Consider the following 16,040-nt stretch of genomic DNA (forward strand, 5'->3'; position numbering starts at 1 on the left):
TACATGAATACAAGGTCTGGACCAGAGCCACCACACTTCAGTCTGTTCACACACACACACACACACACACACTTCTGTCTTCTATATGCTGACCAGCAGAAAGTCTGAGTCTCTAACCAAGGACACTGTGTGTGTGTGTTTGTGTGTGTGTGTGTCGTTCTGCATTTTGATCTCACGGCTCCATGGAGTGGACCCGTCCAGTACCAAAGTGTGATGTGGTCTTCGGACTGGTGGGTTCACTGTGATGTCATCCAGTGCCTTTTTGGAAAACACATGCGTGATGTGCACACAAGGTGCGTGCACGCGAGTTCTCCCGTGTGCAGGTGTCATGGCCGCCCCTCCTCATTAGCATACATTAGCATGCTGTCAAAGTGGGCCGGCGTTGACAGCTTCCAGAGTGGGGCCCCTCTCACTGGACCACTGCCCGGTCTCCGTGCACTCCGCTGTGGGCGCACGTGACCCGTACGACCTCCAGGTGTCACCGCCAGACGACCTTTGTGAAACAGAAAGAGAGTGAAAGCATAAGTTTGTGTGCTTATTCGAGAATGAAAGTGAATGGTTGTTTGTCTATATGTGCCCTGTGATTAGCTGGTAACCAGTCCAGAGTGTACCCCGAAGACAGCTGGGATAGGCTCCAGCATGCCTGCGACCCTCGGTATAGAAAATGAATGAATAATCAACAGTTCTTACAACTTGTATGGACTTTAAAATGTCAAGCCTATGACTTGGGATTTGACTTGACCTGTCTTGTCTTGACTTTAGACGTTTTTACTTGAGACTGGAGTCGAGATCTCGGATTAAAGACTTGAGACTTACTCGAGACTGACAAAAACATTGACTTTCTCCCAGCTCTATTTCCATGTCCAGTATTTGCATCTGGACTAGAGGCATACAGAATCTAACAAGATAGCACACTCATTTTTCATTTGAGCTAAAGTGTGTTTTGTTGTTTAGACGGCATTTAGAGGTGAAAACAATATGAAAACGGGCGGCACGGCGGTCTAGTGGTTAGCGCGCAGACCTCACAGCTAGGAGACCAGGGTTCAATTGGCGACTCCAAATTGTCCATAGGTATGAATGTGAGTGTGAATGGTTGTTTGTCTATATGTGCCCTGTGATTGGCTGGCGACCAGTCCAGGGTGTGCCCTGCCTCTCGCCCGAAGACAGCTGGGATAGGCTCCAGCACCCCCGCGACCCTCGTGAGGAAAAAGCGGTAGAAAATGAATGAATGAATGAACAACATGAAAACCAGAGAACTGTCTCTGGATGAAAAAACTCATTGTGAGAAATTAATCTCACAAAAATTAATTTGTCCATTTGTCTCTGTACTTTTTGGCAAATTCCAGCCTAGCCTTGCTATTCTTCTGGCTCATGGGTCTTCTAGTGATACCTTCACTCTTGCCCTCTGCAGGTTGTTTTAGGGTCTTTCTTTCTTTTCTTCAATGTTTATGTCATCAACTTAGACACTTGTCTCATTTTCATTCTTTCATTCATTCATTTCATTCGGCGAGAGGCGGGGTACACCCTGGACTGGTCGCCAGCCAATCACAGGGCACATATAGACAAACAACCATTCACACTCACATTCATACTTATGGACAATTTGGAGTCACCAATTATTAACCTACCATGCATGTTTTTGGAATGTGGGAGGAAAGCGGAGTACCCGGAGATCTAGGGAACAATAAATCGAATCTAATCGAACCTAATGAAAAATGAGTGTGTTCAAACAAGGTGCAATCTTCTAAGATGTTCAACCAATCCAGCTGTATTGTAGACAGCTGGAAATAAAAGCTGAAATCTTGCCTTTGGGTGTCATATTCATATTATTTTGATGACAAACCCACGTGTTTTCAGTCTGTAGTAATCTCGTTTATTGCGGTTAGTTGTTTCCAGACTCGACCGCAATAAGTGAATTTCCATAAAGTAGAATTCTGTCTTTCTAAATGAAATATTTTCATCGTTATGGTATACAAAAAACTGTTTTTAACATTATTAGAGCCATCTAGACATAAAATCACACCCACCTAGTCACCTTTACATTCGTATTACCCAATATAGTAGATATAATTAGGGAAAATAAGCCATTTAAGACAGTTTACCTGGTAGGGGCACAGAATCAATAGTGGACAGGAAGTGATGACCGGTGTTTAGCTTATTGTGGGTTATGGCTGCAACAGTAACCCGTGTTATTATGATTATTATGTTATTAGTATTGTCTCTATTGTGGGATCATTTAAATGTGCAGTAAAATCTGGTTGTTCAATTACTTATCAATGTAGAATACTTTGTGGTCTTAATTGCTTATACTGCATTAGTTGTAATGTTTTAGTGCATTTAGAAATTGTTATTTTTTTATTTGTTTAATTTGGGGAAGAAATAGGTACAATACGAATAATAGATGATAATCAACCACAAAATGGCGATCATTTATCAATTACAGCAAGAAAAAATGAAGTGACCACACTGTTCCAAACTGCCTTATATTAATTTCCAGGGAGGGTGACATCAGTAGTTGCGATGAGCCATTGATGGCCCGAGAGCCATAGGTTGCACCTAGGTTGTTTGTAATATAAAGAAACAAAGTGAAGGTGACTCCACCATGCTCCTTCCTCTCGTGTCTAAATTTGGCCGCGGCCTTTCCAGTCTTCCTTGTCTTGTCCGCTCAGCGGTCAAAAAAGTCAAAGTGCTCTCGCACTGGTCCAGCTCGGCAGGTGTTTGTCGTCCCCCGCTGGGCCAAACAGACGTGTGTTTACTGGGCCGGTGTCGGCGGGCCGGGAGGCTTGTCGATGTGCGGGCTGGCGCTTTGTGCCTCACACTGTGCAACACGCCAACACTTAGCCTTGTCCCTGACGGCATTCTAATGCTCAGATTTAGCACCGCCATGTTTAATCATGAGGAAGATTATGATAATGCGTCCATCTGTACACTCCTTGTCACCTGCCTGCGTGGCATTGTGGGGGAGGAAACATTTTCTGTTTGTGTGGGTCCCGAAACATGTTAGTTTCGAACTTCTAATTGTGAATGCTAGGTATACACTCTTAAAAATGCTGGGTTAAAAACAACCCAATCTGGGTTGTTTCCCAACCCAACGCTGGTTAAATATAGGACCAACCTCGCGTTGGGTTATTTTAACCCAACAAGTTGGGTTGGTTCTCTTAACCCAACAATTGGGTTGTACATTGGGTTGTTCATATGACCCAACGCTGGGTTCATATTTACTACACGGCTGGGTTATTTCAACCCAGCAAGTTGGGTTGCCAATATACCATATATATATATATATATGTATATATATTTGTTATATTTGCTATATAACAACTCACAACATACAGTATATGTGTATACAGTGGACTATCGGTGGCTAACGGAAGCCCGCTAGCATGCAGCGGTCTTGCTTAAAAAAACCAGCACGCTCGTATTAATTCACAAGATTCTATAACTTGATATCACATAAAATGGCAAATTGATAAGATAACTGACGTTGTCCTCATAACGTCACTTGTCTCTTGTAACTTCAACAACATAGTTTGGTTCCTACATAGCTCGCCAGCGAATGTGTTCGCTTGCCACTTTTGGAGGGAATGGAAGTTTGCTAAGGTTACCGATCCATTCCTGAAGCTAGTACTCAACAGTGCTTTCACAAACTTACATTTTAACAACTTTATGACGCTGTATTTAATAATATAAAGTCAATTATACGGAAAAACAATAGTGGGAATGTAACAAAATTTGCTCCATGCTGAAATTCGTCTCCTCAGATGAAATGTGCGGTCCGAACGAAGTAAGTTTGTGGGCCGGGCTATGTTACGCGTGTCCAAAATTCTACCCAACACTTTGGGTTGTCCAAAATAACCCAGCACAAAATAATGGAAATCACAACGCAGCAGCATATAACAGAGATAACCCAGCGAATTGGGTTCTCAGAATACCAATTCAATAAAAAATTACCCAATTAAATGACCCAACAGGCTCAACCCAGCGGTTGGGTCAAAAAAATAACCTAGCATTTTTAAGAGTGTTAGGCTCCAGCTCAATTCTAGTCAAGACGGGTTCAGGTTGGGGTTACTGTACGGACTTTGGTTCGAGTGTTGGGTTGAGCTCGGTTTAGGGTTGTTAAGGCTTAGAATAAGTGAATAAAAAATGTTCATAGTGTTTCAGCTTGTTGTCCGTCCTGTTACAAACACTCTTTTTTTTTTACAGTGAACACAGGCTGTCTGAATGCTGCTTTGCTCACTTGACTTCTGTCTGCTGGCTGTCCTCACACTGGACAGAGACGTGCATGCTAGGCGCCGGCGGCGTCACATTCAGCGTACAACAGATGGCTCGTGCTCGCCGGCCAGGCTGAAGGCGTGCATTCTCTGCTGGCTTCAATGTGTCAGTGTGCACGTGAAGCAGAGGCGAGCCCTCATGAATCACACAGCCAACATGTTAGAGTCTGTTAGTGTCTGCACAACTGCTGGATGCCAACATGAACGAGGACATTAACTTAAGTCAGTAAATGACTAAATACACCAGAAAAAGTCAGGGGTTAAGGTTGGGGTTAAGGTTTTATCAGATGGCTTTTGCTGCGCCTTTAAGGTCGAACCTCCGACAGGTTCATTGGGGTCTAGCAGGACACAAAATGTCAGGAAACAACACCTGGGTCAACGTTAAAAGTGTTGATGCTGGCTGTTATAACATACATATATTATGAGCTGTAATGCTAAGAGTCCACTGGGCCGCCCCCAGTTGGTGCCGGTTCACAGCAATGCAATTTGCTGTGGCACCAATAAGGTGCCTAGTGGCGTGCAGCGCTCAAACTGCCTCCCAATTGGCTCATGGTGGCCCGTAATGGTGGCAAAAATTTTGTTTGGCGGCAAGAAAATTTCAAAATGTTTAAAATCTTCGTCGCGCCACTTGCATCAAGTAACTGGCGCGACGTGTCCACCATGTGGAATTAAATGTCACAAACAACCCGCCTATTGGAATCACCTGGAATGTAATGGTGCAAACAATCCGCCTATTGGAATCCACTGGAATGTAATGGCGCGAGCCAGGTTGTGCAATGATTCTAGGAGTCCACTGGGCCGGCCCCAGTTGGTGACGGTTCACGGCAATGCAATTTGCTGTGGCGCCTAGTGTCACCAATAAGGTGCCTAGTAGCGTGCAGTGCTCAAACTGCCTCCCAACTGGCTCATTGTGGCTCGTAACGGCGGCAAAAATTTAGTTTGGCGGCAAGAAAATTTCAAAATGTTTAAAATCATCGTCGCGCCACTTGCATCAAGTAACTGGCGCGACGTGTCCACCATGTGGAATTAAATGTCACAAACAACCCGCCTATTGGAATCACCTGGAATGTAATGGCGCGAGCCAAGTTGTGCAATGATTCTAGGAGTCCACTGGGCCGGCCCCAGTTGGTGACGGTTCACGGCAATGCAATTTGCTGTGGCGCCTAGTGTCACCAATAAGGTGCCTAGTAGCGTGCAGTGCTCAAACTGCCTCCCAACTGGCTCATTGTGGCTCGTAACGGCGGCAAAAATTTAGTTTGGCGGCAAGAAAATTTCAAAATGTTTAAAATCATCGTTGCGCCACTTGCATCAAGTAACTGGCGCGACGTGTCCACCAAGTGGAATTAAATGTCACAAACAACCCGCCTATTGGAATCAACTGGAATGTAATAGCACAAACAATCAGCCTATTGGAATCCACTGAAATGTAATGGCGCGAGCCAAGTTGTGCCAATGATGCTAGGAGTCCACTGGGCCGGCCCCAGTTGGTGACGGTTCGCGGCAATGCAATTTGCTGTGGCGCATAGTGTCACCAATATGGTGCCTAGTGGCGTGCAGTGCTCAAACTGCCTCCCAACTGGCTCATTGTGGCTCGTAACGGCGGCAAAAATTTAGGTAAATTTCAAAATGTTTAAAATCTTTGTCGTGTGTCCACCATGTGGAATCAAATGTCACAAACAACCCACCTATTCCACCTATTCCACCTAATCAACTGGAATGTAATGGCGCAAACAATCCACCTATTGGAATCTACTGGAACGTAATGGCGCGAGCCAAGTTGCGCCAATGATGCTAGGAGTCCACTGGGCCGGCGCCAGTTGGTGCCAGTTCACGCCAAAGATTATGTGATTGGCGTGTAGAGTATAAAAAATATATGCTGAATAACAGCAACATGGCAACATGCCGAGTGAACATCAATGCGGCGCCACAGCGAGCCACTACGCGTGGACTCCTAGCATAAGGCACTCAAATCTTGTGGTACCACTCTGTGTTTTTACTTGCTGAGTCGTCATACCGTATTTTATCATTCTAATACCACTTTCACAGTTTTCCATCAGACGCCAATACAGGATTACCATTGGCTAACGTGTTAGCTTACCTTGTCATTGAGTGGTCAAGAGGAGAACTTTGCACCTAACTATTGCTTTTGCAAAAGAAAATGGCAAAATGAGAGATAAGGAGTACCGTACATTTCAACACACATGGACAGAGTAATGTAATGTAATCGATGAAAAAAAAACCTTTGGAAAAAATAGCCTTTCATGGTTCTCTTAGCCAAAAAGGTTCCCGACCCCTAATCTAATGCAACAATATGATAACAGAGCTAAAACAACACCTTCCATTATCATGATGCTAACACAATTTGACCACAATTTGGTAGCACAATTTGACCTCATCACACACACACACACACACAGACACACACAGTGAAGGTGCTAATTGTGTATAAATGTCAGTGTGAGGGAAAGCGTCATGGCCGCCGCTAAATGAACCAGTGGGAGCGCTGCCGCCTCATTAAACGACACAGTGACAACACCAGTGTGTCGTCGTGTGTGAGTGCGTGTCCTCCTGAGGGAAATTAGTGATCATGGCTCTAGGTCCGTCCCTGATGACAGGCCACGCCCACTCCCATCAGGCCACAGGGTGGCTAATTGCTTAGCATTGTGGTTCTATCTTATAACGCCACATGGTACATTTTGCTGCTTACTTCCAGTTCTTTCTACTACTTTATTAGTTTTTTTTACTTTATTTACTTCCGAATTCTTGTTATTTAGTTAGTTAGCCACTTCAAGTCACACAAGAAACTATGCCCGTGTGTTTTGCTTTTTTGTTTGACAAGGACGAGATGAACAACCGCAGGAAGTTCTCGTACACCCATTACGTGTGATGTCATGTAGGTTGCATCATGCAGCCCCCGCCTCCCATCCACCCAACCAAACTGGTGCCAGTCAGCACGTCCAGCTGCGACAAGACGAGTTACAACACAACAAAGAAAGACTTGTACATGCATGGCGTCACTGTGTGTGTGTTGGGGGGTCGGGGGAGGTGGGGGGGTCTTTGTTGGTTGTTGTTGCTTCAGCCAGTCAGCTGCTTTGTATTTATGTACACTTATATAGAAAATATACTCTTTTTTAATAGTATTTTGAGGCTTTATGATTCTATTCTATTCTAATGTCATAGAATAATAATAAATACTGTTATAATAATAACAGGCTATATTAGGCTATATATAAGATGTAATAATAAATATTCATGCTCATGATATTCCACTATGGAATATCATGTTTACATCAGCACAATTATAGCAGACAATATTTTTGACAGTGCCACAATGCGGCACGGCGGTCAAGTGGTTAGCGCGCAGACCTCACAGCTAGGAGACCAGGGTTCAATTCCACCCTCGGCCATCTCTGTGTGGAGTTTGCATGTTCTCCCCGCGCATGCGGGTGTTTTCTTCGGGTACTCCGGTTTCCTCCCACATTCCAAAAACATGCTAGGTTAATTGGTGACTCCAAATTGTCCATAGGTATGAATGTGAGTGTGAATGGTTGTTTGTCTATATGTGCCCTGTGAATGGCTGGCGACCAGTCCAGGGTGTACCCCACCTCTCAAACTGCCCGAAGACAGTTGGGATAGGCTCCAGCACCCCCGCAACCCTCATGAGGAAAAAGCGGTAGAAAATGAATGAATGAATGAATGATAAATTGTTACATTGTTAAGATAGCATTTTATTCGGGAGACGCTAAACTAAACAGTGCTTATGACGCGTCGTGTTAAGGACTCACAAATTTCAAGCCTAAGACTTTAGAGACTTGAGACTTACTTACACTGACTTACTCCCACCTCTGGCATGTATTATTGCACCAGTGTGAAGGTTGTGTTCACCTGAGTGAGGTGGCATGACTCTTGACCTTAGTGAGGGTCACATATGTGCTCTTGTCACAGAGTCTAAGTCCCCCCCCAACACACACACACCTTAGGCCCCTGGAGCTGGGCTGTCCTCATTAGCAGGTATTTTTCTTCTGTTTGTTAATTGTGTCCTTCTATGTGGCACCACCTGCCCCTCCCCTCCTCCTATGCTCTTGCCTCACCCTGAAGCATCCACTCCCCAATGGTGACTCCCTCACCCCCCCCCCCCCCCCCCACACACACACACTGCTCATGTGTGCGCCCTAACAGCCACTAATTGTCATCATAAGGCAGCATTGGCCATCACAACTGGAGAACAGCCTGCTCAACTACTGGAAGCCACATGGAGAGCCCCCTCCCCAACCTCCAGAGACCTCCAGTACTGAGGCCCCAAAACAGTGTCAGAGGCCCCAGGGGGTGGGGGTGGTGGGAGGTAAAAGATAAAGTAAGCGTGTAAGTGTAGCTAATTATGAGAGGAGAAGATCACATGACTGAGTAAGAAAAGCACCTGCACCAAGGCGAACAAATGACTGACTTAGGGCGTCTGAAGTTTGACACTTGGGAGAATTGGGAGAATCAAACATGGAGGCACAAACATTCTGCTTTGTTTGTCTGACCAAAATCCCTCATGAGATTTAACTCTGCTGACCAGCTACAAGGAACGTCGGACCTCTGTGATGGCTATCCATCCATTTTCTCTGTCATTTATCCTCATGAGTGTCGCGGGTATGCTGGAGCCTATCCCAGCTGTCTTCGGGCAAGAGGCGGGGTACACCCAGGACTGGTCGCCAGCCAATCACAGGGCACATATAGACAAACAACCATTCACACTCACATTCATACCTATGGACAATTTGGAGTCATCAATTAACCTAGCATGTTTTTGGAATGTGGGAGGAAACCGGAGTACCCGGAGAAAACCCACGCATGCATGGGGAGAACATGCAAACTCCACACAGAGATGGCCGAGGGTGGAACTGAACCCTGGTCTCCTAGCTACAGGCATACATATTTTATGTAATTTTTAATATTCTATTTGTTATAAAATCCTACCATCAACGTTCTGGACTGTTCATATCTTTGTAAGAGGGAAAACTTACAAAATCAGCAGGGGATCAGATACTTAGTGTTATCCCCACTGTACCTGTATATGATATGCAGTATACGTTCATGTGGCACGTGTGCACGCAGTATGGGGGCATAGCGGAGCAGCTGGAGCTTCAATCTGTCGGGGGCGGGGTCGGTGGCCCATCGGCAGGAGGTCATGTGGATCCGCATCCCGACACTGAGCGCTCACTCCGAGCTGGGACGAGCGGCTTGGCAGGTCCGACCCGCAACTGACAGCTCCGCCGTGGCCCACTAGACGCTGGGAGGTGGAGGGGGGCAGGCACTTTGCCAAGAGACTGATAGAGCGTCAAGGAAAAGTTGAAGTAAACAAGGAAAAAGGGCACTCGTCCATCTTCCATGTTGGAAAACACCTGGTCTAGTCCTGGTTCTAGCCTTCTTCCTGGTCATGATCTCGGTCCCGTCCACATAGGAAGTGAACCCAAATGTGTGTATATGAATGCAGTTGGAAGCGATGTCAAAGATTGTCTCTATTACCGATGCTCCACTCAGTCCTAAAAGTCTCTTTCATCTCCGTCCATTGTTCGCCTGTGTGTGTACGCCTGTGTGCTGTCAGTTTGATGGGTCGCTGAGGTCACATCTGAGGGAGTGTTTTTGGCGGTCACCAGTCCAGAGGGGCTGCGGGCCGCTACCATCTGGTCACCAGAGCCACGTTCTTGGCCAATGTCCATACCTGCACACACACGCACACACACACACACACACACTCGAGGTCATGCAAGCCTGAAAGACAGGCTGAGAGCAGATGTCTGTCAAGTACCTCTTCCACTTAATTAAGCAGCATCACAACCCTTGTGTGTGTGTGTGTGTGTTTGATGAGCATGTTGTCACCAGAGAGGTGTTGAAGCGCAACTTGGTGTCATCATGGCGCACGAAAAGAGGCATGAAGGCATGCAAACCAGTTGTGTTTCTTTTCATCTTTAGTTTTAGCTGAATTGCAGCGTCAGCGGCTTGGACGCGGTAACGTCACGGCCATGCAAAACACCGCAGAGTGGAGCTGTGGCGCCCTCTGGCGGAGTCCCGGTAGAAGGTTAATGTTTAGCAGACAAAGCTAGCTAGCAAGCTAGCAAGAGAGACATAGACGTCGATGTTACTACATCTTTATTTACGCAACACGCAACATTGTTTTTGCGCCCTTTTTGAGGTGAACTCAAAAATATGAAACTTTTTTGATGTACACAAAAGGCCTATCTCAAATATTGTTCATAAATCGGTTTAAATCTGTGTTAGTGTAGTATCAGCATATTCATTCATTCATTTTCTACCGCTTTTCCTCACGAGGGTCGCGGGGGTGCTGGAGCCTATCCCAGCTGTCTTTGGGCGAGAGGCGGGGTACACCCTGGACTGGTCGCCAGCCAATCACAGGGCACATATAGACAAACAACCATTCACACTCACATTCATACCTATGGACAATTTGGAGTCACCAATTAACCTAGCATGTTTTTGGAATGTGGGAGGAAAACCCACGCATGCACGGGGAGAACATGCAAACTCCACACAGAGATGGTTGAGGGTGGAATTGAACCCTGGTCTCCTAGCTGTGAGGTCTGCGCACTAACCACTCGAACGCCTTGCCGCCCTATCAGCATATTTTGATTACCAAAAACCAGGACACTCGACCCGACAATGACATCACATTATACTTGTTTACTTGAAGATGCCTTTCAGTACATTTGTAATATATACGTTTGAAATATGTGTAACATGGAATTACAAGGACAGCTCACGACAGGTCCCACAATTTTGTCATGGTATGTCTGTACATTCAAAATGGCATCAGTAAAATGTACCTGAGTTGGCAATCGAGTGGCCCATTCTGACGGGCGGGTTAAGGTATGGGCATTGGCATTTAGAATGCACACCGATAAAGTGACGAGATGCTAATGATGATGATATGGATATAGACGATATAATAGATTTTGATAAAAAATCCCTTTTGTGTGCAGTTTTGGGATTGGATATGGATTTGTTGTGGTTTTGGTCTTGGAACTCGTTTTTGCCCAGTGTCTTTCTTATGGTGGAGTCATGAACACTGACATTAACCAAGCTTAGTAAGGCCTGCAGTTCTTTGGATGTTGTTGTGGGGTCTTTTGGGACCTCTTGGATGAGTCATTGCTGCACTGTTGGGGTAATTTTGTGTGTTCCATGTTTTTGCCATTTATGGATAATAGTTCTCAGTGTGGTTTTTAAGAATACAAAGTTTCTTTCCATCACTGCATTTTGTGTTCATTTGTGGTCATTGACGACATTTGCACACCACTGTAGATAAATGTATAAATATAGATTATAGATAAATGACTTGACTTCAATTCCACCCCCTTGCATGTTCTCCCGGTTTCCTCCCACATTCCAAAAACATGCTAGGTTAATTGGCGACTCCAAATTGTCCATAGGTATGAATGTGAGTGTGAATGGTTGTTTGTCTATATGTGCCCCGTGATTGGCTGGCGACCAGTCCAAAGACAGCTGGGATAGGCTCCAACACCTCCCGCGACCCTCGTGAGGAAAAAGCGGTAGAAAATGAATGAATGAATAAAATATGTGTGCGTGTGTTGGTTTTCCAAAAACATGCTAGGTTAATTGGTGACTCCAAATTGTCCATAGGTATGAATGTGAGTGTGAAGGGTTGTTTGTCTATGTGTGCCCTGTGATTGGCTGTGAATGAATGACTTGATGATAGATGAAAAGGAGAAGTCAGCGTGTCCTTGTTCATCTTTATTGACAAAGCAAAGAGTACAAAGTCAGACACTAGTTGGCTTGTTGTTACTAATACTTGTACTAGTTGACAATTTCCAGACACCAAAGACTTTGAGGTACATGTTTGTCAGTCCAAAGCTGGTTCCTGGTGGTCTGGGCCGTCTCACATTATGAGTTGGCATTCCCGCCAGGGGTCTCAGTGGTCACATTCAAACATCTCTATGGACACGGTGTGCTGGTCTGGCAGGGACTTGGCTGCCACAAACAGCATGATGCTGTCAAAGTGGTAGAAGTGGTTCCCAACGATGACGTTGACGCCTTTGGGGCCGCACATGGCGCCTTCCACCTTCTTGAATAACGAAAGCGGTCGCTCGTTGGTAGCAACACGAGGAGTAGCGTCCAGCTCTACGTCATAGATGTGTTGACCTGCAAGGCAAGACCGGAACCTTGTGGACCAGGTTCAGGAAGAACTTTGACACTGAACACTTGACTGGATCCCTGTTAGAAACCACTAATTGTTCTGTAGGAGTCTAGATTCAGATCTGTACTAGACCAGGAGACGAAACAAGTAACAGAACAAGACTATACAAGACCAGTATCAGGCCTGGAAGAACGGATGGATCAGGTGGAGTGAACCTTACCTTTGATGAGGTGAGCAATGTGATGGTCCTCACAGACAAAGGCGGCGTCAATGGGACCATCCAGGCCCAGCTCCTCCTTTATGGGTTTGGGGAAACCCTCCATGAGGGTGTGTGGATCGCTGACTTTGTAAGCAAACACTTGCTCACCCTGCAAGGAGAATAATGTCATGGACAAAAACAGATAGTGGAGCAGCTAATGGACAGGTCATGGCTGACCTTTATCATGTAGAGGTGATTGTGGTAGGAGAAAACGGCATCCACATCGTTGTGAACTTCCTTGAAGGCGTGTTCTATCGTATCGGCTGTCAGCGTGTGATTTCCCGCGTATTTGTGCAGGAAATAATTACCTAACAAAGAAACACTGGCTTAGCCACAATGCTGCTTGAGAGTTTCGAGGAACCCAGGTTTCATGGAGGACCAGTTTCAAAGAGACAAGACCATTTCGGGTATCAAAATGGCTCTTCCATTGTCATCCATTGCAATATGAGACAACTCAAGTGGATCTCTAAGGCTAATCGCATGGACCTCAAGTACTTCCTGATCTCACCTCTGAAGGCGTAAAAGTCCCCGTCGTCATCAGAAGTAATGGCGTCCAGGTGGACACGACTGCAGCGTTCTCTCTCCACGTTATCGCTGTCGTCACCTGCGGCCCACAGCAGCGTTATGCTAATTAAATATGTCTTTAACAGGAGACCAGAGACTGAAGTCTGCTACTGTCAGACTGATGCATTTGTCTTTTTATTTCTTACTTACCATACTTAGGGCACTTAGCGAAGAATTCACTTGCCTCCTTCGGGTATTTGCCCTGGATCTCGCCGGTCTTTTGGTCAAACTTGGAGAACATGTGTCCATGGAAGCAGTAGTAGTGTCCCATATAGCGGAAAGCAGAAGTGCAGTTGGGCATGGTCTTGAACTCTTTCTTATCTACAGCCTTGCTCTTTACATGGTAGTGGTAGATGTCGTGTCCTGTGGGAAAAAAGATTGGAAGCTCTTTCTAGCTCTTTTTGGACATAAGATGCTAAGCACAAGGCATCTTTTTGAGACCTTTTATAAGGCTGTTTGGACAAATGAAAACATACCCTTAAAGAAGATGACAGAGTCTTCTTCGCACTCTGGCTTTGGGCACTGGACGGAAGCTTCCAGGTGGTCAGGGATTCCTGGGAACACTTCGGAGATGTCCTTGGGATATCCGTCCTCCAGCTTGTGCTCGTGGTAGCTGAACACTTTGTTGTCCTGGATGGAAAGACCACAAGAAAAATGTTTTAAAGCCTGCAGTCCACCATTTGTCCAGCAGAGGACACCTGCACTCTAACTGCACCAAACGTTTTTAAGCATGACAAAGGAATGAACATGAGGAAGGAGACACTACCAAGAAGAAGAACATGCGGTCGTGATCAGTGGGGCTGTCCTCATAGTGCATGCGGAAAGCGGCGTCCACATGTCCCACGTGGTGATCATCGTCCAACTCTGGGAAGGTCTCGTTGGACATCTCTGCCTTGCCATCGAATCCCTTGAACAAGAAGTGACCTGGAAAGAAGTAGCATGTCTTTTATCTTTTATATTCTTTTTTTTTAGCTTGTCTCTTGGCTGCACTGCTTCCTGTATGTTTTTGATAGATTTCAGATTCTATTTTGACGTGATGGTGGCATTGTTCCAACCACTGCTGTTCACCTTTGAAAAAGTAGGGTACGCCGTCCTCATTCACCGCTGCAGCATCCATCTCCAGGCCGTGGCATCGGTCTGGAAGGTCTACACAACAACATGGCTGCCATGAGTACAACACAATAGAATGATGAAGAACATGAGGAATCACTCTCACCTGAATGATCTTCATGACTGTAGAAGAAAAAAAAATATTTTAATAACAGGGTTTGAGATCAGGTAGTTAGCCTTTCTAGAAATGACAGCAGAAAAGACGGACTTACTGGTCGGCATGTGCCAGCGCTAACGCCAGACACACACACAGGAAGTTAGCGAGCAGCTTCATGGTGAGCAGGATCGGATCAAAGGTGACCAAAGGTGGGCACATCCATCGTTTATAAGGCGGCGAGGACACACGTACACCAGCAGAGGGTGGAGCCAGACATGCTTAATGGTGTTTATGTTAGGGTTCGCCATCTTGGACTGATGTGGACTCACGGAACTGGAACAATCAATACATACACTCCCACGCACACACACTGAAGTTCTTAGAATTTGTGCACCTTTTGGACCATCCCGCATGTTCCCCTGAATTAAATCCCATAGAGAAGATTTGGGCATGGATGGCAAAGGAAGTTTATAAAAATAGCCACCAGTTCCAGACAGTCGATGCCCTTGGTGAAGCCATCTTCACCACTTGGAGTTCCTAATAGCCTCCTGGAAACACTCGAATCAAGCATACCTAAACCAATTTTGGAAGTGATTATATTAAAAATATATTTCAATTTATATACAAAATTAAAGAAAATATTTATTGATATCATAAATATGAAACAAAATTATATATTTATTACATATTTGTACATATATATATAATAAAGCTATTTCTTATATATTGCTAGTAAAATTGCATGTGTAAATTTTGGGCTCTTTCCAGACTTTAGGGACAACCTGTAATTCCAAAGTCTACAGTGAGAGGTCACTAACCCAAAGCGCTAGCGTGGTCAAAACAAATACACACACTGCATGACAATGTTGTATAATGTCTGCACCGTGGACATTAACCTCCAACTATTATTGGATGCTTCACATGTCCTAAATGGTGCATCAGTTCAGGGGACAGTCAACATTTACCACCAGTTGAGCTAGCTGACTTTACCAGGGGGGCTTCTGGGGGCAAAGATGCCACGTGAACAAGCTCTCAGGTGGAATTGCCTCCTGGACATGAATGCATTTTGTATGGAAAATTATTATGATGACTAACAATAATATTAAATTGCTTCATTTTTATCAAAATGTGTAAAAAATGCGTAATGAACAGAAACGCTTGAATTTTTCTTCTTCATTATGTCACATAGTATTCGACCCGTGGGACACTTGTTGCCAGGTAGAATTGACAGGGCTCCAATATTTGTGCCCCATTGGTCAGCAAAAATAGAAAACATGTGTTTTATACTTTTTATCATTGCTAATAATTATTACAAGGAAGTCTGCTGCTGATGTACATACATAAAATATAAAAATGCAATAGATAATAAATATGTTACCACAGCTACCAGTCAAAACACTAGTTTTGACTGGTAGTTTTAGTTTTTAACACTTTTAAAACAGCAAAGGCCCCTGAAGGAGATTTACACTCATGATTCCTCTGCATGAACTATAAATATGAAAAAGAAATGGTCATATTGTCATCTGCACATAGCGTCTGGCCCTTGAACTCACCACAGCGACTTGTCTGTGGTGCCTTTGCAGG

The 16,040-nt window shown here is 45.0% G+C and overlaps 1 protein-coding gene across 1 annotated transcript; it reads right to left on the reverse strand.

Annotated features, from left to right (window-relative positions):
- Positions 1–12,010: 12,010 nt before the first annotated feature.
- On the reverse strand, positions 12,011–14,720 carry hpxa (hemopexin a). Its single transcript, XM_058082586.2, has 10 exons — positions 14,572–14,720; positions 14,466–14,482; positions 14,318–14,395; positions 14,016–14,173; positions 13,726–13,879; positions 13,400–13,612; positions 13,194–13,289; positions 12,863–12,993; positions 12,647–12,794; positions 12,011–12,431 (listed from the first exon to the last, which is right to left on the reverse strand). The coding sequence occupies exons 1-10, from the start codon at positions 14,673–14,675 to the stop codon at positions 12,202–12,204; spliced, it is 1,329 nt and encodes a 442-aa protein (XP_057938569.2). The 5' UTR covers positions 14,676–14,720; the 3' UTR covers positions 12,011–12,201.
- Positions 14,721–16,040: the final 1,320 nt, after the last annotated feature.

Source organism: Doryrhamphus excisus, linkage group LG12 (assembly GCF_037039965.1).
Source record: "Doryrhamphus excisus strain RoL-2023G ecotype Guam linkage group LG12, RoL_Dexc_Guam_v1.1, whole genome shotgun sequence".
Taxonomy (NCBI): domain Eukaryota; kingdom Metazoa; phylum Chordata; class Actinopteri; order Syngnathiformes; family Syngnathidae; genus Doryrhamphus; species Doryrhamphus excisus.